At 32.1% G+C, this 25,372-nt stretch overlaps 2 protein-coding genes across 4 annotated transcripts; one reads left to right on the top strand and one right to left on the bottom strand.

Annotated features, from left to right (window-relative positions):
* Nucleotides 1-12,921: 12,921 nt before the first annotated feature.
* Nucleotides 12,922-17,917, top strand: LOC112756004 (squalene monooxygenase SE1). 2 transcript variants are annotated; one of them, XR_003179115.3, is made up of 9 exons: nucleotides 12,922-13,467; nucleotides 14,186-14,297; nucleotides 14,760-14,934; nucleotides 15,349-15,517; nucleotides 15,747-15,965; nucleotides 16,102-16,377; nucleotides 16,518-16,796; nucleotides 17,223-17,409; nucleotides 17,698-17,917. XR_003179115.3 is itself a non-coding variant. In XM_025804387.3 (8 exons), exons 1-8 carry the CDS (start codon nucleotides 13,219-13,221, stop codon nucleotides 17,328-17,330), a joined length of 1,587 nt encoding a protein of 528 aa, XP_025660172.1. In that variant the 5' UTR covers nucleotides 12,922-13,218; the 3' UTR covers nucleotides 17,331-17,595. The 2 variants fall into 2 exon arrangements, 1 of the variants encoding a protein (XP_025660172.1); XM_025804387.3 differs by lacking the exon at nucleotides 17,698-17,917 and having other exon boundaries at nucleotides 17,223-17,595.
* Nucleotides 17,918-19,579: 1,662 nt separating this feature from the next.
* LOC112756003 (uncharacterized) lies at nucleotides 19,580-23,428 on the bottom strand. Of its 2 annotated transcripts, XM_025804385.3 has the most exons (6): nucleotides 23,100-23,428; nucleotides 22,525-22,653; nucleotides 21,954-22,226; nucleotides 21,257-21,314; nucleotides 19,962-20,013; nucleotides 19,580-19,870 (listed from the first exon to the last, which is right to left on the bottom strand). In XM_025804385.3, the coding sequence occupies exons 1-6, from the start codon at nucleotides 23,202-23,204 to the stop codon at nucleotides 19,795-19,797; spliced, it is 693 nt and encodes a 230-aa protein (XP_025660170.1). In that variant the 5' UTR covers nucleotides 23,205-23,428; the 3' UTR covers nucleotides 19,580-19,794. The 2 variants fall into 2 exon arrangements, with proteins under 2 accessions (XP_025660170.1, XP_072053897.1); XM_072197796.1 differs by lacking the exons at nucleotides 19,580-19,870; nucleotides 19,962-20,013 and adding an exon at nucleotides 20,739-21,159.
* Between the last annotated feature and the right edge of the window lie 1,944 nt (nucleotides 23,429-25,372).

Genomic DNA, 25,372 nt, shown 5'->3' with positions numbered 1-25,372 from the left:
TTTGTTATTATCCGTGGGAGTTTTGTTTTATTTTCTTTCCAACCTGTTCCCATAGTTTTGTTTTATTTTTTAAAACTTGGAAATTATCAATTATATGAAATGAATTCTATTAACAACTAAGCTGAGAGAGAAAAAATATTAAAAATATATCCACCACATTCCACGTAGATATTTCATCCAATGAATGCAACCCACTATTTTGTAATTAAGGAATATTGTCCAAAAGTCTATACATTCTAGGAGGCAACGATTAGTTATTAGTAATATAAAAACACAAGGACAAATAAATACTCCTTTTGGGTTCGTTTCATATATAATATATGTTCTATTTGTAATTTTGAGATTTTAAAATATTTCTATTATTTATAGTATCCATATAACGTTAGTTTATCTTTCAAATTTATATTTAATAATAATAATAATGTAATTTAAAAAAAAAGAGAGAATAAATATAGTATTAAATGTGTGAATTAGAATTTATGTTTTTATATAAAGATAATTGTATTATTTATATTAATTTATACTATTATATTAAAATGTTTTTTCTTAATCCATCTATCTCCGTGTATTTCTTACTTTGTAACAGATATTAATATTATAAAATAAGAGAATACTCCCATAAAGACGCGTAAAACATTTTTTTTGTAAAAACGTTTACGTATCGCATTATTATTTGACGTATTAATAAATCGGTTATTTTTTAATTTATTAATAAATTAGAATAAAATCGATTTTTTTATAACAATAACAATAAATCTATTTTTTTTAGAAATTTAATTGTATTTTTAAATTTTTAGGAATTTAAATGTCCACAAAACAAAAAATTAGGGATATATTTATCTTTTTATAAAAAAATTTAACGATATTCGGTTTAGATTGTGTAATTCGATCGGATCAAATCGGGTCTAACAATTATAATGCAGACAATTGAGTTTATTATTATTACTATAATAAACCAATTTTGTTCTGATTTATTAAAAATTAAATTATTAACCGGTTTAATAAAGATATCCAATAATAACAAACACATATAAACGTCTTTAAAAATAAGATATTTTTAGTGTTTTTATTAAAGTGGTCTCCTTATAAAATAGAAAGAGTAACACTACCATTAGAACAATGATTAATTAACTTGTGTTGTAAGGATGGATATATTTTAAAAATATAATAATAAATTTTTTTAAATATTTTTTATGTATCTAATATATTAAAAACACAAAAAAAAAAATAATTTTTATAATAATTTTTGTAAAATATTTTCTTTTATGCTTAACTTCTGATCTTAGAATACAAGTTAGCAAATCCCTTCAAATAATGCTTATTTAATTAGCTGTTAATTTGGTCCATAAATTTTCACGCCACGGCTATGATATGCAATGTCTAAAATTATATATGAAATTTATTTATAAAAGTTTCACTTCGTTTCTGCTTGCAACCAATTATATTTGTCTTACAGATTTTCAAACAATCGAATAACAAGGGGAAGATTGGATGAAATCAAATATGATTCGTCAAGATCTAATTTTGCGGACAAAATCTATTCCTCTTTGTAAATACTAATTTTATGTGCATTAAAATTTTTATTTTGTTAATAAAAAAGATAATGACAACAAATCAAATAGTTTGTAAAATCATAAGCATGCACGCAAAGACGAACACTAATAAAAGTTCAACTAAAGTCTAACTAAATATGTTTTATGTAATTCATATAACCCGACCCAAAAATATTTGTACATACTAAATTTTGTAATATTTTTTTAAAGTAGATAAATAAGTTAATTATTATAATTATTAGATCTAGTTAAATTGGTTAAATTTTTTGTAATATATCTAGTTATCTATATAGCATAAATTAAAACATTTGTCACCTTGATATGAATAAAGTTATTGGCATAATTTAATCATTTAATTTAAATGGTGAAGCATTTATGTAGGGCCAAACAAAAATTAAAGGCGTAATATTCTCTCTTACAATCCAGATGAACAAGTATGTCCGGAAGTGGGTTGGTATTGGTGTGGGTCTGCTGCCAAAGTCTATGACTCACGCAATGGTTACTTGTGGTTGTGTAAGCAGCTATTTGGTTGGGAGGAGCGGGAGAATTGGCTTTGGCTTTGGCGTCAGCTTGTTCCGGAAAAGTATAAATTTTTGGCTTGGTTGTGTCTTAAGGAGGCTCTTCCTACTGCAAGTTTTCGCTTTAGAAGAGGGATGTCGTCATCGGATAGGTGTCCAAGATGTCTTTCTAGCCAGGAATCGGTTTTACATTGTATTCGGGATTGTCCAAAAGCCCAGCTTGTTTGGCATAGGTTGGATATTTCTTGTCATCCTTTGGATTTGAAGAACTGCATGGTTCTTGTATCATAGCAGAGAGCATCCGTTCAAGTTCTTTTCGGGACTTTGGTGGATATGAAGAGGAAGGAATAATGACATCTTTAATCCTCATGAAACTTGGCCTCCGGAAAAAAGTGATTTGTCTGGCATTAACTTCAGAAAAAGAGCTTAGGAATATTTTTGAATTACAACGTATGTCCCTTCCCTCTACTCTAAATGGTTTTTGGAATCCCCTATCCATTGGTACTTTTAAGATTAATTGTGATGCTAGTTATTTTGGTTCGGGTGATAGTGTTGGTTTTGCTTGTGTTATTAGAGATTGTAATGGGAGTTGGCAAAGGGGGTGTTTGGGAATGATTGAGAGTAATAGTATTCTTCAAGGAGAATTGTTTGCCATTTGGAGAGGATATCTCTTAGCTTGAGATGTGGGTCAACGAGATGTTATTTGTGAGACGGATTGTGTGGAAGCATTTAATCTTGTTATTCAAGATGGTTTTAGGTTTATTGATCCATTGGTACTCAAAATAAGAGATATCATGCATTGGAATTGGCGTGTTGACTTTCGTTTGATTATGAGAGATGCAAACACAGTGGCAGATACTATGGCAAAGATGGCGATGAAGTTACAACTTTCACATGTGGAGCTTCTTTCACCTTGGGAGGAGTTTAAGAGTAGTCTTAAACGGGACTGTCCCTCTATTTAAACAGTTCCTTGTTTTGTTTGTTTTGTTTTTCTTTGTTTAGTTTATTTCAGTCACAAAAAAAAACAAAAATTAAAGGCGACTAAACATATTTGATATCTCGAGTTTAAGTATTAGGACTTTGATTAGAGGCGAATTTCTTTAAGAATGACCTAATCAAATTAAGGCTATAAGAATGAGAACGGAAAAAAAATGCAGAGGATAGGAAAATCAGAGAGAAAAATGAGTGGAAATGTAAACTTGTATTAAAATGATGAATCACACATTTACATAACTGATCTTCTTATATTTATACACAGCTGGCTAACTACTGATTAGCATAAATATCTAACTACTCTAATCAGTTTTCTCTAACTAACTATCAGCAGACTCTCTTGTTAAGTAACACCCTCCCTTAAGCTTGGAGTGCTGACCGCGAAGATGTTCAGCAGCCCAAGCTTACTATGGATGTAATGGAAAGGACCTGGTGCTAGTGGCTTAGTCAAAATGTCTGCAACCTGCTCATGTGTAGAGATAGGTAGCAGAGTAATCACGCCTTCTTGTAGTTTATCGCGGAATGTGGCAATCCGCTTCGATATGCTCTGTCCGCTCATGGAAGACTGGATTAGTGGCTATATACACAACAGACTTGCTATCACAGTAAATGTTCGTTGCCTTCTGAAGTGGTGCGCCAAGTTCCTGAAGAACATAACTCAACCATTGGACCACCCTAGTTGCAAGCGCCAACGCCCTATATTCTGCTTCGGAGGAGGAAGCAGCGACTGTAAGTTGCTTCTTGCTCTTCCAACTAACAAGAGATGATCCAAGGTAAAAGCAATAGGCTGAGATCGACCTCCTGGAGTCAGGATACCCTGCCCAGTTCGAGTCTGAGAAGCCTGTGAGATTCAAGTCTGATTTGGCTGAGAAGAAAAGGCCAGCAGCTGGGGATCCTTTCACGTACCTCAATATTCGATGAGCAGCTCGCAAATGCGCTATGGTAGGACAATCCAAAAATTGACTCAACTTCCTTATAGCGAAACTTATATCCGGCCTAGTGTTCGAAAGATATAGCAACTTCTCAATGATTCTTCGGTATGGAGTAGAATCAGACAGCAGCTCCCCATCACTCTTACTAAGCTTTGCACCATAATCCATTGGTGTTGGGGCAGGCTTGCATCCCTCAAAACCTGTTTCTTTAAGCAAATCCAGCACATATTTTTGTTGAGACAAAGCAATTCCTTTCTGTGACCTAGCCACTTCTAAGCCAAGAAAATATTTGAGGTCCCCAATATCTTTGATCTGAAATCTATCATTAAGTATCTTTTTCACATTTTCAATCTCACTAAGATCATCACCTGCCAAAACCAAATCATCAACGTAAACTAAGATTGCTGTAAATCCTTTTGGAGTTGATTTTGTGAACAAACTATAATCTGGTTTGCACTGCTTGAAACCCAGCTCCACAAGAACATATTTGAGTTTTGAATTCCATTATCTACTAGCTTGTTTCAATCCATATAGTGACTTCTCAAGTTTTCACACTTGCCCTGGCTTTGCATGAAGTCCTTCTGGCACCTTCATGTAAACTTCTTCATCCAAGTCACCATGCAGAAACGCAGTGTTAACATCAATTTGTTTCAAGTGCCAGCCTTTCACAGCAGCAAGAGCCAAAACCACTCGCAATGTTCCCAATTTAACAACTGGGCTAAAGGTATCCTTGTAATCAACTCCAGGAACCTGCATGAATCCCTTTGCAATGAGGCGAGCTTTATGACGTTCCACGCTACCATCTGGATGATACTTGACCTTGAATACCCACTTACATCCTATTGCCTTCTTGCCAGGTGGGAGTGAGGTCAACTTCCAGGTTTTATTTTCATCCAGAGCAGTCAGTTCAGCCTTAATAGCTTCTTGCCAGCAAGCTTGAGATATCGCCTCTTCATAGCGCTTAGGCTCGATGCTTTGAATAGCTAATGAGTATGCAAGATGCATAGGAAAAATAGAATGATAAGATAAAAAATATAAGATAGGATATCTTTGAAGGTTTCACATGGTTTTTGAATTTTCATTGATGGCTGTCATACATTTGTAATCTTTCAAGTAAGCTGGCGGTTTTGAAATTCTTGTGGATCTTCTCAGCATAACATGAGTAGGGAGACTAGGTGAATCATGCACCTGTGTATCTAATCTAGGACTAGTGTCTATATTTGTGTGTGATGTATGGTCAGGATTGTCAAAAGCTTCCAAATGATGCATGGGACTATCATGGGGCATCGAAAGTGAGATGTTATCTTTGTCTAGACTATCTAAATGAATACTAGAATGCATAGGAGTTGAATGTTGAATATGATTCTGAATCATGTGATCCTGATTGAGTGTATGTGCATTATTGTTTGGATTTGTGATATACAATTGGTCAGCTAAAAATTTTTCATTTGTAAAATTGGTGTTAGTATTTTCAGATTGAGTATTAGCATTTTCATTTTGAGCCTCAACCTCAGAGTATGGAAACAAATCTTCATAAAATTGAACATCTCTAGAAGTGAATAATGCTTTGGTTTGTAAGTCAAATAACAGATCGCCCTTAACACCCTCCCTGAATCCAAGATGCAGACATTTCCTTGCTCTTGGATCAAGTTTGGTTCTGTTACGCATAATAGTATTAGCATAAGCAAGACAACCAAACACTCGAAGATGAAGTAGATTTGGTGGAGCATTGTATAAAACCTGATAGGGTGTTCGGTTGGTCAAGAATGGTGAGGGCAACCTGTTAATCAAATAGACCGCATGTTCAACACCATAGCTCCAAAAGATTTTGGGCAAGTGAGAATGAATCATAATGGTGCGAGCCACAGTCAGAATGTGTTGATGCTTTCGCTCAACGATTCCGTTCTGCTGTGGTGTCTCAACTCTCAACACAAGATCATTGGTGCAAAATTCCAAAATTGTTATAAAATAAAGGCATTGAAAATTCAGCACCATTATCAGACCTGATTATTTTCACCATTGTATTGAACTGAGTTTTGACAAAATTAATAAAATTCTTCACCAATTGAGCTGTTTCAGCCTTGGTTTTCATAAGAAAAATCCATGTAAATCTAGATTTATCATCCACAACTGACAAAAAATATTTGTGACCAGAAAATGAAGGAATGGAGATCGGGCCCAAATATCCAAATGAATCAACTCAAGTACATTTTCAGCGACAGAAACACTATGAGAAAATGCTAACCGCTTTTGCTTGCCAAGATGACAAGAATTACACGGCTCCTTGCTTATTGAACAATCTACAAATTCAAACTGTTGTTTCAGTGTTGCTAACCTATTATTAGATGGATGTCCTAGTCTATCATACCACAAATTTTTTTGAGATGTATGAGGGATGAGTGCAGTAATGTGTGATGCATGTGTTGGTCCTTGAACCTCGTGGTGCAAAATGTATAGACCATCAATATTTCTAGCTGCACCAATCATCTTTAAAGTGTGTCGATCTTGTATCTCACACATTTCATCGGTAAAACTCATTTTGCAATGCAATGATGATGTCAGTTTTGAGACTGAGATTAGTTTAAAATTGAATGAAGGGATGTATAATGCATTTGCGAGAAATAATGTGCCAGAAAACACAATTGTGCCCATGATGCAGCTGGTAGTGTGGGCACCATTGGGTAATCTAACAATTATTGGTTCAATTTTTCGAAAATCTTTGAAATCTTTGATGTTATATGAGACATGGTCCGTGGCACCAATGTCTATTACCCAGGGTTTATGCTTTTGAATGCATACATCTAGAGCATGTATGTGAGAATTGAAATGCAAAAGATGAACCATTCTACCTTGATGAGGTGATGGTTGAGGTTGTGTTGTAATCTGGCTGACACTTTGGAGATGCTTGACCTCTTGCTTGCTAAGTAGAGCTAGTAGGGCTTCCCTTTGATCTGGAGTGAATCCAACCCCTGTGATTTCACTCGCTTCCAATTGGCCTTGATTGGTACTGAGCTCATCATTAATACCCTTAGTACCTGCATTTGCTGACATGCAATTGAGGACTGGTGTGGCAGTGTTTTGAGAGTTGGAATATTCATATCGTTGTCTAAAGTTGGGGGGAACCCGTGTTTCTTGTAACAGGTATCAACACTATGTCCAGTCTTGTTGTAAAAAGTGCACTGCAGCCTACTTCTGCCACCTTGTCCTCTCCCAGGCTGAAATCTACCTCCTCTGCCTCTCCCTCTCCCTCTACCTAGTGAAGGCGACGCAGTGTTAAAGGGATGAGCAGAGCTAGTCAAAACCTTAATGTCCGAGGTAGAGTCAGGACTGAGAAACTGTCATTCTTGCTGCGTGATCATAGCAAAGACCGCATTCATATTTGGTAAACTATCCATGAGCATTATTTGTGATCGAATAGTGGAGTGTTGTTCATTTAAACCTCGAAGAAACTTTGTCACCTTATCTTCCTCTCTTTGCTTCCTAATTATAGATAAGGCGCACGAACACCTTTTATCACAGTTACATTGTGGCAAGATTATGAAATTGTCGATTTCTTCCCAAATTGACTTGAGCTTGGTATAGTAACTCGTCACATTCATGTCTCCTTGTCTGAGTGCATACACTTCCTCATATAATTCAGCCACTCAAAATTTGTCCCCCTGATAATATCTATGCTTTAGCTCATCCCATATCTCATAGGCTAAATTGTTCCACAAGACACTTTGGTAGATATCTGGGCTTAGTGAGAGGTTAATCCAACCAACGACATATGTGTTGCACCTCTCCCACGCCTCAAACAATGGATCTGAGCTATCCGATTTTTCAATACTACCATCTATGAATTTCAGCTTATTTTTCGACTTGAGAGCTAACAGCATAGCTCTACTCCAGGCTCCATAGTTTGATCCAGTCAGAACAACAAAAGTGAGAGGTATACCTTGACTCTCAGAAGGGAGAATGAAGTACGGATTTGTAGGATCCTGACTCGGATTCGCGCTTTTGCTGATGTGTGATTGGATCGCGGCGATTTGATTAAAGAATGCAGCAAACTGAGTTGCGTCCATGGCGGGAAATTGCACTCCACTAGAACTTGAATCGGAGCTCATAACGACGGAACTGTGGATCTGGTGTACAGATCTGAACCTTCCTCTTTCAATCTCGTTGATCGGAACACCTAATCGCTTCGATATGACTCGTCGAACTATGAAGTAATTAGGCTCTCATCAAGCTCTGCGGTGTGAGTTTAAAAGAGGACAAGAAGTTGTAGGAGAAGGAGAAATTGGAGATCAAAGAAGAAATTGCAGAAAGAGATGAGATCGAAAATCGAAGAATCTTGGAAAAAAGAAATCAGAACGCTCGAAGAGAACTTGAACTAAGAGAAATTAGTCTTGAAGAGGAACCTGGATCCATCATCTCTCTCCAACCACGATTGATGCTCGTGAATCGAAGATCAAGCCACTCTCTCTTCAATTGCTCACCGCACCATGTTAAAGGTTGCGCATGAGAACGGGAAAAGAATGCAGATGATATGAAAACCAGAGAGAAGATTGAGTGGAAATGTGAACTTGTATTAAAATGATGAATCACACATTTACATAACTGATCTTCCTATATTTATACACAGCTGGTTAACTACTGATTAGCATAAATATCTAACTACTCTAATCAGTTTTCTCTAACTAACTATCAGCATACTCTCTTGTTAAGTAACATATTAGAAATAAGATTACGTCTAGTTTAATCTCTTGTTTTTTAACATGGTATCAGACCTATGGTATCCTCCTTGAAGAGGATAGTTCCGTCTACGTTCTCTCGTGGCAGTTCCGTCTGCGTTCTCTCGTGGCAGTTCCATCTGCATTCTCTCGTGGCAGTTTCATCTACGTTCTCTCGTGGCAGTTCCGTTTGTGTTCTCTCGTTGCAGTTCCGTCTGCGTTTTCTCGTGGCAGTTTCGTCTGTGTTTCTTTCCGGCAGTTTCGTCTATACTTCCTTCAGACAGCGGCAGTTCCGTCAGCGCTTCCTTCAGACAAGCAACAGTTCCATCTGCGCTTTCTTCCGCCAATTCCATATGCACCCGTTTTATCAGTTTATGTAGTGTTTTTTTCTCTTTATTTCGTTGTTTTAAATAAGTTTCAAACTCAAGTTGTCACTTGAGTTTGAGGGGGATGTTAGAATATAATTATGATCAATTAGGATCAATTAGAATTATTTAGTATATCTGAATATTTATTATAGGAGATTACGTATTTATTATTATGATTCTCTTAGTACCTATAAATACCCTTTTATGTTGTATAATTCTAGACAATTTAAATAGACGACTTGAATACACTCAGTAATACACAAATCTTTTTGCAGTTTAGTTTCTTATTTCTAACATAACCGATTTGCTTATATATAAATCATAGATAAGGGTGTATCCGATGAAAGCGTCACCACTAGGTCATAAGCCTATTATTTGATGGGAAAAATTGAGTCATATATATATAACAATAATAAATAAAAAAAATTAGGAAGCTGAATTTTTTTTTATATAAATGAATGGTTAATAAATACAAATGTCAAATACAAATTTTTTATGGCAATAATATGAGAAAAAGAGAATGAAAAACGAAAAACGAAAAACGAAAATAATAAAGTTGGTTTAATATTTGCATATTATATTGTGGTAACTATCAACAACAAAACTTATTTGACTCAGACATAAATTAGAATGAGAATAAAAAATAGAGAAATGTTAGCTAGGTAAACAATGACTATCTTAAACAACATGAATAATCACTAATTAAATAAAATACATTACACCCTAATTTAATGTTATTAATTAAATTTATTCTTTTAACTCTATTAATTCACTTTATTTACACATTGTTTAAAAATATTATTGGTTACCTATACTTTTCCTAAAAAATAAAAGCAAACGCTAATTGATTATTCAATAAGAAATTATGTAAATGTGGGTTATGACTTATCAGGTACTTAGAAATTTAGGATAATATATGAAATTTTACCTAATATTTTTTGTGAAATGATTTTTTTTATTTTTTTAATTAAAAATATAAAATATGATTTTTAATTTTTTATAATTATTTTTTCACCAATAAAATATATAATAAAAAATTACACTTTATTTCGTCAAGTAAAAAAAAAATGAGAGAATTAAAAAATTGTTTTTCAAGCAGGTTTAGATTTTGTGCACACAAAATCTTAAAACTTAATTCACTTTTTCTCGTAGGTCATGTCATTTTGTTCCAATTAATCTATGATATTTTTTTTTTCTGCTCTCTCTGATCCTACCAAAATTATGTTAATATCCTGTAAATCTTATGCAATAGTGAGTTAGGTAGCTTAAAATAAAATATAGTGTACACAAGAATTGCTTCTGCAATCATTTTAATCAAAACATATTTTTCACCTGTTCACCATAGATTTCTCTTTTAAAATTGAATATTCTTTTGAACTTTATTTTTATAACTCCAAAAACAATTTTTTTAGACCTCTGCCCAATTAAAGGGAGGCCTAGATATTTATCATGAGCTCGTATGTGTCTAATATTCAGAGTCTCTAGTTGTTGTTTGATATGAAGAGAGATGTTATGGCTGAAAAAAATTGTAAATTTGTTTAAATTGACTTTTTCACCACTAAATATCTTATAGTCGTAGATCATAGTAAAATCATAATAATATAAAAACACATATTTCTGTTGATGCTTTACAAAACAAAAAAGAATTATCTATAAAGAAAAGGTAGTCAGACACCTTCTATAAATTTGTATCCCCTAAATAGTTATATTTTGCTTTACTTTGTGCAGTAATTAAAAACTCCTAATTAATTTAAAAAATCTAAAATATTAATATTTTATAAGTACAAAATAAAAATCAGTAAAAACCAATTATTGAATCAATGAAATCTATTTAGTATCAACATCTATCATACAAAAATTTCCATTTAATTTTATTTTACAGTTTAAAGATCATTGTATTTTCCAAGCCTAATATTTTTATTTAAAATAATACATACAATCATGATTTATTAAAATATTAACCTTCTTTTTAAAAAAATTCTTTAATTAAAACTCATAAACTATTAGAATATTTTTAGATATTAAATAAAGTTATTGTATCATATCATATATAATAAAATTACTTACACAAATATTTTTTAACTAGCTTATATATTTATTTTATCTAAAATGAGATTCTCTTTATAATATTAGATAATGCAATAAAATTTACCTTAAATATTAAAAAGTATTATTTATTACATAAAAGATGTCGCTCTAAGTAATTTATTTAGAGAGTGATTTTTAATTCATGGAATGTGAAGGGTTGAGGGACGTTAAAAAATAAAAAATGATAAAAAAATTTAAACATAAAAATAAAGTGAATATGTTAACATTAATAAAGGCAAAGAAGAAAATAATTACTAAGTTTGATGTAGTGTAAATTTGGAATAATGATGTAGTAGGTTGAGAATTTGTGGGATCAGGTATTTTCAGAAGTTAATTAATAGGTTGAGTAATTGTTATAGAGGAGAGTGATGATTGTGTATAGAAAAAAAAAAAATTAACAAACAATAATTTTTATTATACAGTTTGCTTGCTGTATGGTGTACATACAATGATGGAGAAGCTTGGTTGAGTTTCTCTTTGCTACATGGGTAACTTTAACGAGGTTATGTAGTTGAAGAAAAGAAATGTGCTAGGATAGCGGAAGACTTTAAAATTTGGATATAGGATATAAAACTAAATGACGGTAAATTTACGTGGTTTAGGAGTTAATCGTGCAATTGAATTAATAGAATATTAGTGAGTTTGGTTTTTGCTATCATTTGGAGTACTTGATTAGAAAGGAATGATAGAATTTTCAAGAATCAAGAAATATGTGTTGTAGAAATAGTCAACACGTCAATTAAAAATTACAAAGAGTGAAGTGATATTTAATCTTTTGAGTCGTTGATAACATTATCGAAGATAATTAAGAATTAGTTTATTTTATCTGTCTAATTTTTTTTGTTGCTCCACTTTAATGTATTGAGATTTTTATTTAAAAAAAAAAAACTTATTTGGATCATGTAGCCTATTTTTAAAATATTTAAATTTTTTAAGCTAAATTTTAAAAGAAAAGAAAAAATTAACTTCAAATTTTAAAAATAATAAGCTTCGAATAATCTTCTTCCACAATAAATTAAAGAAAGAGTACATTAAAAATATCGGTATTTAATAATTTTATTCGTTAATGTTAATCATCAAATTAACTATATTAGATGTACTCAAAAATTAATTACTAAATTCAGTTATCAAAATAAAATATATATTAAAATAAAAAATATATATTAAAAATAAATTAAATTATATATATATTTATATACAAATATATAATAACTATTTTTGATAATTTTTTAGTGTATAGATAATATTTTTATTATAAAATATTATATACTTAATTAAAATTAAAGAATAAAAATATTAAAGTAAAAATAAAGACACAGGGGATTAAAATTTTTAGAGATGAAAACTGAAACTTTAATATTTTATACTTAAAATATCCGCATTTCAATTAATTAATTCCAATTTTATCCTTTATACAAATTAAATTAGAATTTTATTATTATTTCAATTTTTGTCTTCTATTTTACATCAAACAAAATATTAAAATTTATTTCAATCTCTATTTCTTAGTCTTTGTCTCTCCGCTTCACTCTCTCCACCAAACACTATCTAAAATACTAATATTCATGACACACTCGAAAATCTCCTCAAATTATACAATAGGCCAGGTGAAACTAACCTATTTTCGATGAGTCAATTTTCGTTAGCGGCAGGAGTCTCCGTCAATAATCGAAAATTACGCAAAACAATTTTCTTTATCTGAAAAGAAAATACAAAAAAAGGTAAAAGTAAAATAGGCGTTCCGCGTTGGTGTTCGTAACAGTGACAAGTGCCAACCAATACCACCCATTATACTCAAATGAGCACCGCAAGCATGCTCCTATAAATACGCTCATTCTTTACCCTTCGTTTCCCATTATACCCACTACTAAACCGTTCCATTGTTCCAAGCTCCTTTTCCAGCTAAGAGAGAGAAACAATAACAAACTAGAGAGAGAAACAAGAGCGACAGCCAGCGAAGGAGCGAGCGAGAGAGAGAACTCCACCTCCTCGCTCCTTCTCCTCCTCCGATCCGTCGTGATTCTTTTCATCTGGTGATATTGCATTCTATTGAAATGGCGGATCCATATGTCCTAGGCTGGATCCTTGTCTCTGTTCTCAGCGTCTTCGCGCTCTACAGCTTAGTTTTCGCCGGAGGAAACCGCCGCCGTCGTGCTTCGCAGGAGAACGATGCTCAGCGTACGGGGAACGTGAAAACTTCCGTCGGAGAATGTGGATCCAAGAACCTCGATGGCAACGATGCTGACGTCATCGTCGTCGGAGCTGGCGTTGCTGGCGCGGCTCTTGCTTACACACTCGGCAAGGTAAAGAGAAAAATAATATAAAATGCATAAATGAATGAGTAGGAATTTCATTTCAATTTTCATTCGCGTGTTTTTGTCGTTTGCGCGTTTTCACGTGGTTCGTGCTTGCACGAAATCCTCGTTGATAATTCGCAACAAATGAAGAATGTGCATTGTTTAATTTTCTCATTAACCGTTACACAATTTATCATTTGAAGGTGAAGGATTAAAGGAGCCAAATCTGATAAGAAAAATTATTGTTGTTTGTGTTTTCTTTTTAAAGGACAAAATTAGCTGTTATCGAAGTAATAAGTTGCATCATCGGGCATAAGAAAAATTATTTATGGCTATTATAATATTATTAGACGAGATATAGCATTTTGACATAGAATGGTTCTTGAGTAGTGATATATATTTTTAAATGGCAACAATAGTTTCGTCATATAACAGTTTATGAAGAATATTTCCAGGATTAATTTGACGAATTATTGATATAATGCTTAGGGGAAAAATTTGTTAACTCTGAGTGCCGTTTCTTACCCAGAGAAGTTCAATAATGCTTTGATTATTTTTTAGTACGAAATATTTCACAATTACAAGCCTATGTCAGACAAATTTTGACGGAAAAAACAAGGCATTGACATTGCAAAGTCCAAACTAATTTTAGGTATATAAAATAATAGAACTCCCTTTCCATGCACAATTTGAAGTACTAAGTAATAACTGCTATGTGGTACAGGATGGACGGCGAGTACTTGTAGTTGAAAGAGATTTGAGTGAGCCTGACAGAATTGTTGGAGAGTTGCTACAACCTGGCGGCTATCTCAAATTGATTGAGCTGGGACTTGAAGGTGCGTAATTTTCAACATCATAGAATTGGTACTTGGAATTAAAATTAAAATTCTATTTTCTATATAATATTTCAAACGTAAAAATTAGAATTGAGGGGAAAAGTCTAGTATCATGTCCAATTTTAGATTTACGTATTAGATTAGATTTCCAAATTGCCTAGAGATAAGACATATGTAGCCTTTATAAGTGTCTAACAACTCTTATTTCTTGAGCTAGATTTTAGAACTGAGTTAGATTCACTCAATTCTAATATAGCATTAGAGCCTATACTATAATTGTTATTGGGTTACTCCAAGTCCTTCTCTAGTCTGGAGTTGCCTTTTGAAGTTAGATTCACTCAATCCTCGTATGTTTTATATTTTTATTTCTAGATTGACTGACCACAAGAATTCGTGGATTTAACTCTGTTTACTAGAGGAAGGCGTGCTTAAGGATTAACAAATCTTGTGTTTCAACTGCAGATTGTGTGGAGGAAATCGATGCTCAGAGAGTGTTTGGTTATGCACTTTTCAAGGACGGAAAAAATACATGCCTCTCTTATCCCTTGGAAAAGTTTCAGTCAGATATCGCTGGTAGAAGCTTTCACAATGGCCGTTTTATTCAGAGGATGCGGGAAAAGGCTGCCACACTGCCCAAGTATTGATTTCTTCCTTTCTGTGATGTATAATTTGTGCTTTGTATATGTATTTTCCTCCTCCAGTTCTCGCTTGTCATATAAACTATTGACTTTTTTAGAGTGTTGCAAGTTGCAACTTCACATGACTTTTTACTTAGGATTTTTTGTTTTGGCAGTAATTGTAAAATTGGTCTTGGTTCCTAACTACCTATACTTCAGATAGATGTCATTTGATTTGTTTTGGTTAGATTATTTAAATCATGTGGATTACCAAAGTGATTTTGTTGGAAGGTTTCATGCTATTAGCTTCTGTCTAGTATTTGATTATTACGAAATAATTTTTTATTTCTTCAGTTTCATTCTTCTACTGAGAGCTGAAGGTATTTTCTTGCTAAGTAATATTCTCATGCTGGTTTGTTTTTATCATTCTGCAGTGTCCGGTTGCTGCAAGGGTCAGTCACTTCCTTGATTGAAGAAAAGGGGACAATTAAAGGTGTTCAGTACAAGACCAAAGATGGTCAGGAGCTGAAAGTACATGCACCTCTTACCGTTGTTTGTGATGGCGGCTTCTCAAACTTGCGCCGTTGTCTTTGTAATCCTAAGGTTAGAATTGAGAATTTGTTTTAGGTTGATTGTGTGAAGAGTCATGCCATGGAATAAACAAAATTTATACCATAAATTAAAATCTTTACTATAGTCAATTCATTTCTTCTCCCTTTTCTGTATTCTAAGAAGCTATCTCCTTTCTATGTTCTTGTGAGAAAGAGAAATCTGTTGAATTATTTATCATTAATATTAATAATATTAATATTTTATAATGGTTTATATGCAGGTTGATATTCCCTCTCACTTCGTTGGCTTAATTCTAGAGAATTGCCAACTTCCATATGAAAATCATGGTCACGTCATACTCGGAGACCCTTCCCCAATTCTGTTCTATCGCATAAGTAGTACAGAGGTTCGTTGTTTGGTTGATGTACCTGGGCAGAAGGTTCCTTCTATCGCAAATGGTGAAATGGAGAAGTATTTGAAGACAATGGTGGCTCCACAGGTATGCTTCAAACACTGCAAACTTTTTATTAATCCTTGGCATGTGATTAGATTAGCCTTCTTGCATTGAGAGAGAATTTTGTTTACACACGAGGGTATTGATATGTTAGATGATGATCTATTGAAAACTACTGCAGATCCCCGCTGAGCTCCATGATGCCTTTTTAGCTGCAGTTGAGAAAGGCAACATAAGGTCAATATCGAATAGAAGCATGCCAGCAGATCCCCTTCCTACCCCTGGAGCCATTTTGATGGGAGATGCCTTCAACATGAGGCATCCTCTAACAGGGGGTGGAATGACCGTGGCATTGTCAGACATTGTGGTGCTGAGAAATCTTCTCAGGCCCCTGAGTGACCTGAATGACGCACCCACACTCTGCAAATACCTTGAATCCTTTTACACCTTGAGAAAGGTAATATTTTTCAATGCAAACAAATAGCATTTAGTAATCTATCTGTGTTTTGCTTATTTTGTTTTAAAGATGGGGTAGTGTGTCTCGATGCAAAAATCTCAACCCTGTTTAGTAAACTAACTTGGTGTTTCAATTTGCAGCCTGTGGCATCAACCATAAATACATTAGCAGGTGCCTTGTACAAGGTCTTCTCTGCATCTCCAGATCAAGCAAGGAAGGAAATGCGCCAAGCTTGCTTTGATTATCTGAGCCTTGGAGGCCTATGTTCCCAGGGACCAATCTCATTACTCTCAGGACTAAACCCTCGTCCTTTGAGCTTGGTGGCTCATTTCTTTGCTGTTGCAGTGTATGGTGTTGGCCGCTTAATATTTCCCTTTCCCTCGCCCAAGAAGATATGGATTGGAGCTCGGTTAATCTCTGTAAGTATTCTGTCGAATATGTTCTAGGAAGATTAGGTAATTTGGTCCCATATATTTTTCATTTGATTTCTCATTCGATCTTTATATTTCAAATCATTTTCAATTAGTTTGTTTCTTTATGTTTCAAATCGTTTCCAATTTGTTCTCTCGGTCAAATAATAACAAAATACTGACATGGTTCACATGTAGAATGAAATTTAAAATGACTTTAAGGCAAAGGGTTAAACTGAGAAAAAAAGTGCAAGAGACCAAATTAGAAACGATTCAAACCGTCTCAGAGTATAAAGATTGGGGGTTTAAATTAAAGAGGAAAGATAAGAGATCAAAAATATATTTTTGGCTATTCTCTGTTGTCAAATGTCTTTTATGCATTTAACTAAATCACACAAAAATCAACTTATTTAATGCAAATTCATCTTTTGGTAGAGTGCATCTGGAATCATCTTTCCTATAATTAAGGCAGAAGGAGTTCGCCAAATGTTCTTCCCTGCAACTGTTCCAGCTTATTACAGAGCTCCTCCTGCTGCAAGATAGCGAGTATCGGTAAAAAAATTTTGGGGAAAAAAGAATCAAGATGCTTTCAAGATTTAAGAGCTAGGTTTTCTCAGTTCAGGTAATTTGAGGGAAGGTCGATGCTCCAAGATTTAGATCTGTTAACATTTTGGGTTTTTTTTCATTTTTTTGTTTGTTTAATGTAAGCTTGTACTGTTTGTAGTATGCATTATGTAAGTATTACGATATGAGTTAATGTAGCATCTTTTTACTACATTAGAAATTAAAATGAATAACATGACTACCATCTCCATGGCCAATTTAATAATATAACAGTTCACAACAAGCAAAAGTTATCAAATATCCAATCTGATAAGTTGAAGTTGTTCTCCTTGGTTAAATAATGAAGGTTGAAATCGATGTCCCTGCGAGCTGAGAAGAAAGGACCTGCACCTGATCCAAGTTGCATTTCTTGCTAGATGAAATGGTTCTAAGATTACTAAGGAAGAAATAGAGAATATTTTTCAGAGGTGTATTTTGCTGAACTATTTCTTTGTTTTTTGACGAAAAAAATTATATCTGTTCAAAAATTTTATTATTACTGAGATAATGATATTGTCCTTAATTTATTTTTGGGTACTCTTACTAGATTTATATTATTATTATTATACTCATACCAAAAAATTATATATATAGTGTAAATGGGTAGAAACAAATCCCCTACCTCAACGATGTCGCATGTCGTTGCTGAACCTGTGAGGCGACCAGAGGTGCCAAGGCTGGCCATCAATTTTCCCGGCAACCCCTCTGGCCACTTTATAATTATGGGTGTAAAAATAGTATCCAAAAATTTATTTTACTACCAAAAATACTTTCGGAAAAAACGAGTAATAAATAAATTATCAAAAAATAGTTAAATCAAAATAAATATATGACGGTTAGGTAACTAGTTTTTAAAAAACACTGACATGACAAATGTCGGTGATTAATCCACTACCAGATACTATTTAACAATTTTTTAAGAATTTGTTGTTTGCTTTACAAGTTTTTTGTAAATTTCTTGAAATCAAAATTTAATTAAGAGTTTCTAAATCTTGTGATATATTCCAAAATACCAAGAATTATAGAAACATATTTTTACTTTATTAAAACTTGTTTTTTAATACGATAAATTAATGGGAATTGTTTTTAATATTCTCAAGAATAAATTATAAATATATTTGTTTTATTATATATATTGCTAAAAATATATTTTTATTTTCAAAATACCATTAATATAAATAAAAAAAAGAGGTCTCGGACAAGAAATATAATAATTGAGAAATATAATCATAATTTTATATACTAATTTATTCTTAACAAAGAAATATTAAATATTCAACTTTTAAAATGAGAAAAAAATTTAAATTTAAAATAAATACTGAAATAATATGTTTTCATTCCTAGAAATAAAATTTTGGATTTAAAATAAATACTGAAATAATGTATTTTCATGGACGATTCTTGAAAATAAATTCATTTTCTTTTAAATAAATGCCACTAAATAATATATCTTTCTCATCCACTAATCTAACAATAGTCTATGCAATAAAAGGGGATTTCTATCTTCCATTGGTTGTAATGCTCATATAACAATAGTACTTAAGGGATATTTCTTATTCATATAATGCCTATAAAAAAATAGGATTTAATTTCATGCAATAACATTATAAAAAAATTTACAATCATTTAATCGTGTATTAACATATGAATAAAAATAATTTATTTTTAAACATGTCATTTAGGTAGCGTTTGTTTTGAGATATTGAAACAGAAACTGAAATACTGAAACTCATTATCATATTTGTTAGCCTAAGACTGGTACTAAAATTTCAGTACTCAAAAAGTGGGGACACAATAGACTGAAATTTTTAAAGATAAAGACTAAAATTTTAATAATATTTTATACCTAAAATACCCCTATTTCAATTAATTAATTCCAACTTTATTCTTTGTGCAAATTAAATTAGAAATTCATTCTTATTTCAATCGCTGTCTCTTACTTTACACCAAATACAATACTGAAATTTATTTCAGTCTTTGCCTCTTAGTCTCAATTCTTCGATCTCTATTTCTTTTTCAAACGCTACCTTAAAAAATTATTTAAATACACAAATCTAATTAAATGGTGGTATATTTTTTTTTGAGATAATGACGTAAATAATCTCTGAAATTTTTAACTTGCATCAATTAAATCTCTCACTTTGTAAAATAATCAAATTGATCTCTCACTCAAGAAACGTAAATTCACCTTAGTCCAAAACTCGCCAATCGTATTAACATTTTTTATGTGTGCTAGCAGCACGTTAATATAGATAAACAATGACTTCAACTCAAATTAGTATCCAAAATTCATTTAAAAAAACTCAAATTGGTCCATTTTCAATTGTAAAATCCTAACCATCAAATTTTATTTTCATCATTTGTTCAGTGTTTGGTTGGGGCTGAGGTTCGTCTTCAACGGAGACTAGTCGGAGTTTGTTGGAAATGGCGAGGAGATCGGAGTCAGTGGCGACTGGGGTATCATCTTCAGGAACATAAATCTATGCATTTCAAAGGAAATTAATTCAAACACATAATTTCATGAATATGAATGAATACAATTTAATTAAAATAAGAGGTGGAAAATTGAACCTTCTGTTGGTCGGGAGGAACAAAAGTGAGAGAGGAGTTGAACTTGAAAAACCTGCAATCATGAATTGAAAGAAAGAAAAGATTTGTGTGATTGTTAGCAAGAAAGAAAGAATGAGTTTAGGGATCATTTTGGGAGAGAGATTATTTTGAAGCCATCGTCGGTGTCAAATTCGATATGACAGTTGGAATCATTGTGGAGTACCTGAAATTTGCGAACGATCATTGATGCTCCTCTTCTTCTTCACTGCTACTTTATTTGAAGAAGAGAGATTGGAACATTGAAACTGCATCCTTTTTTTAGCAATTGGACTCTTCACCTTGAACTACGTGGTTTAATAGACTGCTAACTTGGCACTTAACAACGCATATCAACAACGTTAACACGACTAGTGACTATTAAACTAACGTGAATTCACGTTTCTGAGAGTAGATCAACTTGGTCATTTTACAAAGTAGTTAGGAATTCAGGAATTATTCTTTTTTCATGGTTAATCCATCAAAATTGAACTCTAGAAAAATATAGGAAATCATGTCATAATGATAGAAAATTTTAGTTATTTTTTATGATTCTTATACCACAACCTTGATATTAATCTTATCAGTTATCACATCTATTCTATTGGCTATCAAGAGCAGAATGAGAATTAAATATTATCATTTGAATGTTTTCATAATCTTATCCAATTGATTAACCAAATACACCAAACATGGCACCTATAAAGCTATAACATGTAGTCAATGGTGATTGAAAAAAAAAACTACTACTAGTCTACTACATAAGAAACAATTCTCAGATTGATAATTGCAACATTTTTCAAGACCCACGTTTTTGGCTTAGTTTAGTTTCCTTCAAAGTTGGAATGCTGTTTATTTATGTACATATCTTTTCTGTGAGTTTCCTAAAGAAAAATACAATGCTTCCGAGGTTAACAGCCTTATAATACAACATCGTTGTCTATAAATATACATATATGTAACGTAATAATTGCCCAAAATTTACTCTCAACAGAATCATATTTTAGCTGAATGGTAATTCTATAGTTAGGAGGAACTTTGGAAAATTATTTTGAATACTTCACATCCCTCCCAGTCCCAGATAATCAGTCAAAGTTAGGCATTTACAGATTCTGGTTCTTCCTTTCTTTTTGAATGGCTTCATATGAACACATTACTTCTTTGAACTTAGCCTCAGCAGCTTCTGTTTCATTTTCACATCCATGATGATAATATTGTAAGTAGTAATGCTCTGGTTTAAGGTTAAAATTAGTGTTTAGTGATAATTAGTCAAGAGTTACCTCTATTATCCTGGTTTTGATCAGGGTGATACTGCTTCGCCTTCATCCTAAATGCTACCTACAATGCAACAGAGATAGCATAAATATTTATAGAATGAAATCAGCAATTATGTTCAAGTAGTAAGAACGTCGAAAACCAATGCAGAATAATATGGATTCCAAGGATATCCTGGCAACAAATCTATTGGTTGTTATATAAATATCTACTAATATGCTGTTAGGGACTTGAGTATTATGGGGTGTCCAAAGTCTCGGATCGAGTATAATATAGGATGCTTGATATTGTATTTAAGGAGAGTGGTTTTTCCCTTTTAATAGCTAGATTTTAAGACGTGGTTTTCCACTTTCCTTAGGAACTTCACATATGCCTTTAAGAGTTTCCTCATTGGTTGTCAATCACAAAAATTCTTTTATTTTCCAGTATTTCTCATTGCACCCTCTTAAATGCTACTTTAAGCTAAATCACATTACAGGGACGAAACAACTTGTTTAAGAAACAAGAATGACACTTAACCAAACCAACCATCAAAGAATATCGAACAAATTGCCAATCCTATCCGTGTGCTATATATCACAAAAGAAATACACAAACCGCTAGCTTCATAAATGATACATCAATCTTTTTATCAAGACAAGTTTGCAGCATATAATTAGCAAACTTTTAAGATATTTGCAAAGCTTATGAGAAGACAATTACCTTGATCTCGGCATCTGTATATGGTGTTGTTCTAAACCTGTCAAGACCCAGAACTGAGTAGTGATGTGATAATGAATAATATGCACTCTCCCTCGGAGTATCTCGATAATTAGTCCTCTGGTCTCTGAAGGATGTGTCTGCCTTCCAATACCAATCATCTCTCTGGAAATGTTGATGATATGCACCAGGACCATTTTCCCTCCACTGCTCATAGCTTCTTTTATACTTATTTCTTTCTCTGCTAAACACACTCTGCATATGCTTTATTCGTTCCTAAAAACAGCAGAAAAGGAAATTATTTGGGCTCAAGCCCCGGCACCTAACATTAACCGACAAAGAAACCCCCTAAAAGTTACATTTCTTTATGCCTTACCACAATAAAATTGCTATGAAATCTGTTTTCTCTCAAATATTATGATTCAGATTCACACTTTTGAGAGATCACAGACATGTTTAATCTCTCCCAAGCTCAAATTCCATGAATGTGATATATACTCTTATTATGAAGTAATGAACAATAATAAAAACAAAGTATTGTAGTGAATGACATGACACCTCACACACAACTCACCACCCTCTCCATCTCCTCCTCGTACTCCTCTCGCAATCGTTTGTTGTACCTCTTCCATGCTTCCTCTTGAAATGCTGATCGGAAAGAACTGCCACTCCCTCCTTTCCACGATGATTGCGACCGGGACAGCTGCAAAGAGTTCAAGAGTACAGCATGGAAGATCAATTTCACTATGATTTGTGCAAATATCTGCATTGCAGTTACAATATAATTGAAACAAAAACGCATTCCGCAGTTCGATGATTCGACAAAGTTTTACATTGACTATCAAAAATGGCTAATACAATTCCAATGCCGGTGGACAGAGGCAGAATTCAATATAACTGAAAACTTTAACCCTAAAAAAAGAATTATCTTCACAAAGAAAAATCACAAAAACACAAAATGTCAAGCATAAATTCTTAGAACATGATGTAAAGCATAATTCTACTTTATAAAAATTAAATGATTAAAGTTCCATATCAGTATATGACAAATTCAACGTTGGTCTAAGTGCGAAGTCTCAATCAGATTAGTAAAACAAATTCGAAGGTTTAATCAAATTAAAATGACTTTTGAGAGAAATGAAAACTCACTGCGATTCTTGAAGCGGTGGCGCCAATCAAACCGAAGAGAAAAACTCCCCAAAGCTTAATATCCTGAAATTTATCGTTCTCTCCATCACCTGTTTCGTCCTTCATCTTTCAAAATTCAAAGAAAACACCGCAAAAGTAGAAAGGGAAAAAAGAAAAAGAAAAAAATATAATCGCATCCAAATAAATCTGGTTTTTTTTTTTGGGTCTTGAAACTTGAAAGAAATCTGATTTTGAAGTACCAAATTTTACAAGACGTAAGATTGTTTTTTGTCAGAAGAGAGGTTGTTAAAAAAAACAAACGCGGGCTTTCGTTAGCACCATGTTGGGCCAGTTTCTAACTAAGGTTTATATTGGGTTTATATTGCAGGTTTATCTAAATTAGTATTGAGAGTTCAAATTCACATTTTCTCGTTAGCGGCAAACTCTCTCAAATAGAGCACAGATCTACAAAAAAATTAGTCCTTAACTACATTGAAAAACCAAAATATTAGTGGCAGAAAGATATGTTAAACAGTAAAATATATTTTTTGTTTCTAAAATTTGACAAAAATTTAAAAAATATGTCTAAGTTTTATTTTATTTTAATTTTGTACCCAAACTGCAGGTACTCAACCTGGTTAGAATAGTGTTGACAATACGATCTGCAATGGATAGGGTAGGATTTTTGTGTGAGTCGGGTAGAGTATGGGTTGAGCCTCAACACTATCCGATCAACCTGCAATCTATATATGTATATGTTATATATTTATATAAAAATATATTTCTTCTGTGTTTAAATAGCATAGTCTTTCATATTCATTTAAGAAGTTGCAGTTCGAATCTCCTGTTTCCGGTAAAAAAAGATTTTTAGAATACTAGCTCAGCTCATAATGGCTACTGATTGCATGTTAATTGAACTCTACACAGTAAAAAAACGTGTGTTTGTTTATTAAAACTTAAAAAGGAGAATGGAACTTGTAATTGTAATAATGTTAAGAAGGAAGATTATTTCAATATGAGTATTTTACTTGTACATTTTTTTTTTCAGAGGGTGGCTTCGCCATCATAACTAATCTGAGTATCTTATTCTCACCTTCTGTAGTAAAAATAATTTTCTAATAATTATAAGTATTTGCTAGCAGATATTTTAAGAGTATTATTTAAAGAATCTAGTAAGTATTGATGATTTAATTAAGTTAATGATTTTTTTTTATTTTTTGTGATTATCTTGATGAGTTTAATAATAATATAATGAGTGTTAAATAATTAATTCATCATCTTATATTTTTATTTATCTTTCTTCATCTTTTTTTACATGTAAGGTTATCTTTATTTTATTTTTCAACTATTTTTTTTACCTTCTTTATCTTTTAATTTCATTTTATTTCATATTCTTTCATGTGGGTTTTTTTTATTTTTTAATGTGTTTGAAAAATTTTTAATAGTAAAAGTAAAAGAAGAATAAAAAAAATATTTTTTTTGAGAACCAGTAATTTACATTTTTTTAAAAGATATTTTTTTTAAAAAAAGATATTTTTCATATAATAAATAAACAAAAAAATACTTTTATATTATTATACCCAAATATAATTGATAAATAAAAAGATCTTTTTACATTAGATATCCAAACATAAAATTATTTTTACTTTTCTATAAAATCTTAAAAAAAATAACAAAAAAAAATCTTTTCTTAAAAACCCACCCATAAAAACCTTTTGTGACTTTTACTTCACAATACTAATGTCATCTTGATTTGCTTTCGCTATTTCCACACACTTATTTCTCTCATTTTCAACGATCAAAGTATGTAAATCTCTTTCTTCTGCTATAATTTTATTTATTAAATAATTTTTATATAAAAAATATCCTTTTCTATTTTAAAATTTGTTAAATATTATTAGTTCACTCCAAATTAAAAAAAAAAAAAGGTTTTACCGTGTACCACTTATCAAGAGAAATATCTGATTGGACATGCCAATTTACAAGTTTTAATATGTATTGAAATGTATGTCTTCACAAGTTTATCAATATTTTTTTGTTATAAATATAATCAATTTGTCCACAATGTCAATTATGCTAGAAATTTTTAAGAGTTTATATGTTATAAGATATGTATAATCAATTTTGTTACTCATTCTAATTTTATAAACTCTTTGTATCTAAAAAAAATATATGTTACACGTAATTTTAAAAAATAAAACTTTTTAAATACACGGTGTAATATATAATTTAAAAATAATAAAATAAAAAATTATCTAAAATTTTATAAAAAGATCATTAAAGTGCAATTTTTA

Source organism: Arachis hypogaea, chromosome 6, assembly GCF_003086295.3.
Source record: "Arachis hypogaea cultivar Tifrunner chromosome 6, arahy.Tifrunner.gnm2.J5K5, whole genome shotgun sequence".
NCBI lineage: Eukaryota > Viridiplantae > Streptophyta > Magnoliopsida > Fabales > Fabaceae > Arachis > Arachis hypogaea.
Note: the sequence above shows the minus strand (reverse complement) of the source record. Positions and strands in the feature narration are given on the sequence as shown.

What these genes read in the sequence shown, in the direction of transcription:
- LOC112756004 (XM_025804387.3), top strand. Translation starts at nt 13,219, where the DNA reads ATGGCGGATCCATATGTCCTAGGCTGGATCCTTGTCTCTGTTCTCAGC. An exon ending in TTGCTTACACACTCGGCAAG is followed by an intron (nt 13,468 to 14,185) that starts GTAAAGAGAAAA and finishes TATGTGGTACAG; the next exon opens with GATGGACGGCGAGTACTTGT. An exon ending in GTTGTCTTTGTAATCCTAAG is followed by an intron (nt 15,518 to 15,746) that starts GTTAGAATTGAG and finishes GTTTATATGCAG; the next exon opens with GTTGATATTCCCTCTCACTT.
- LOC112756003 (XM_025804385.3), bottom strand. Translation starts at nt 23,204, where the DNA reads ATGAAGGACGAAACAGGTGATGGAGAGAACGATAAATTTCAGGATATT. An exon ending in CCACCGCTTCAAGAATCGCA is followed by an intron (nt 22,654 to 23,099) that starts GTGAGTTTTCAT and finishes AACTCTTTGCAG; the next exon opens with CTGTCCCGGTCGCAATCATC. An exon ending in TCAAAACCAGGATAATAGAG is followed by an intron (nt 20,014 to 21,256) that starts GTAACTCTTGAC and finishes TCATGATTGCAG; the next exon opens with GTTTTTCAAGTTCAACTCCT.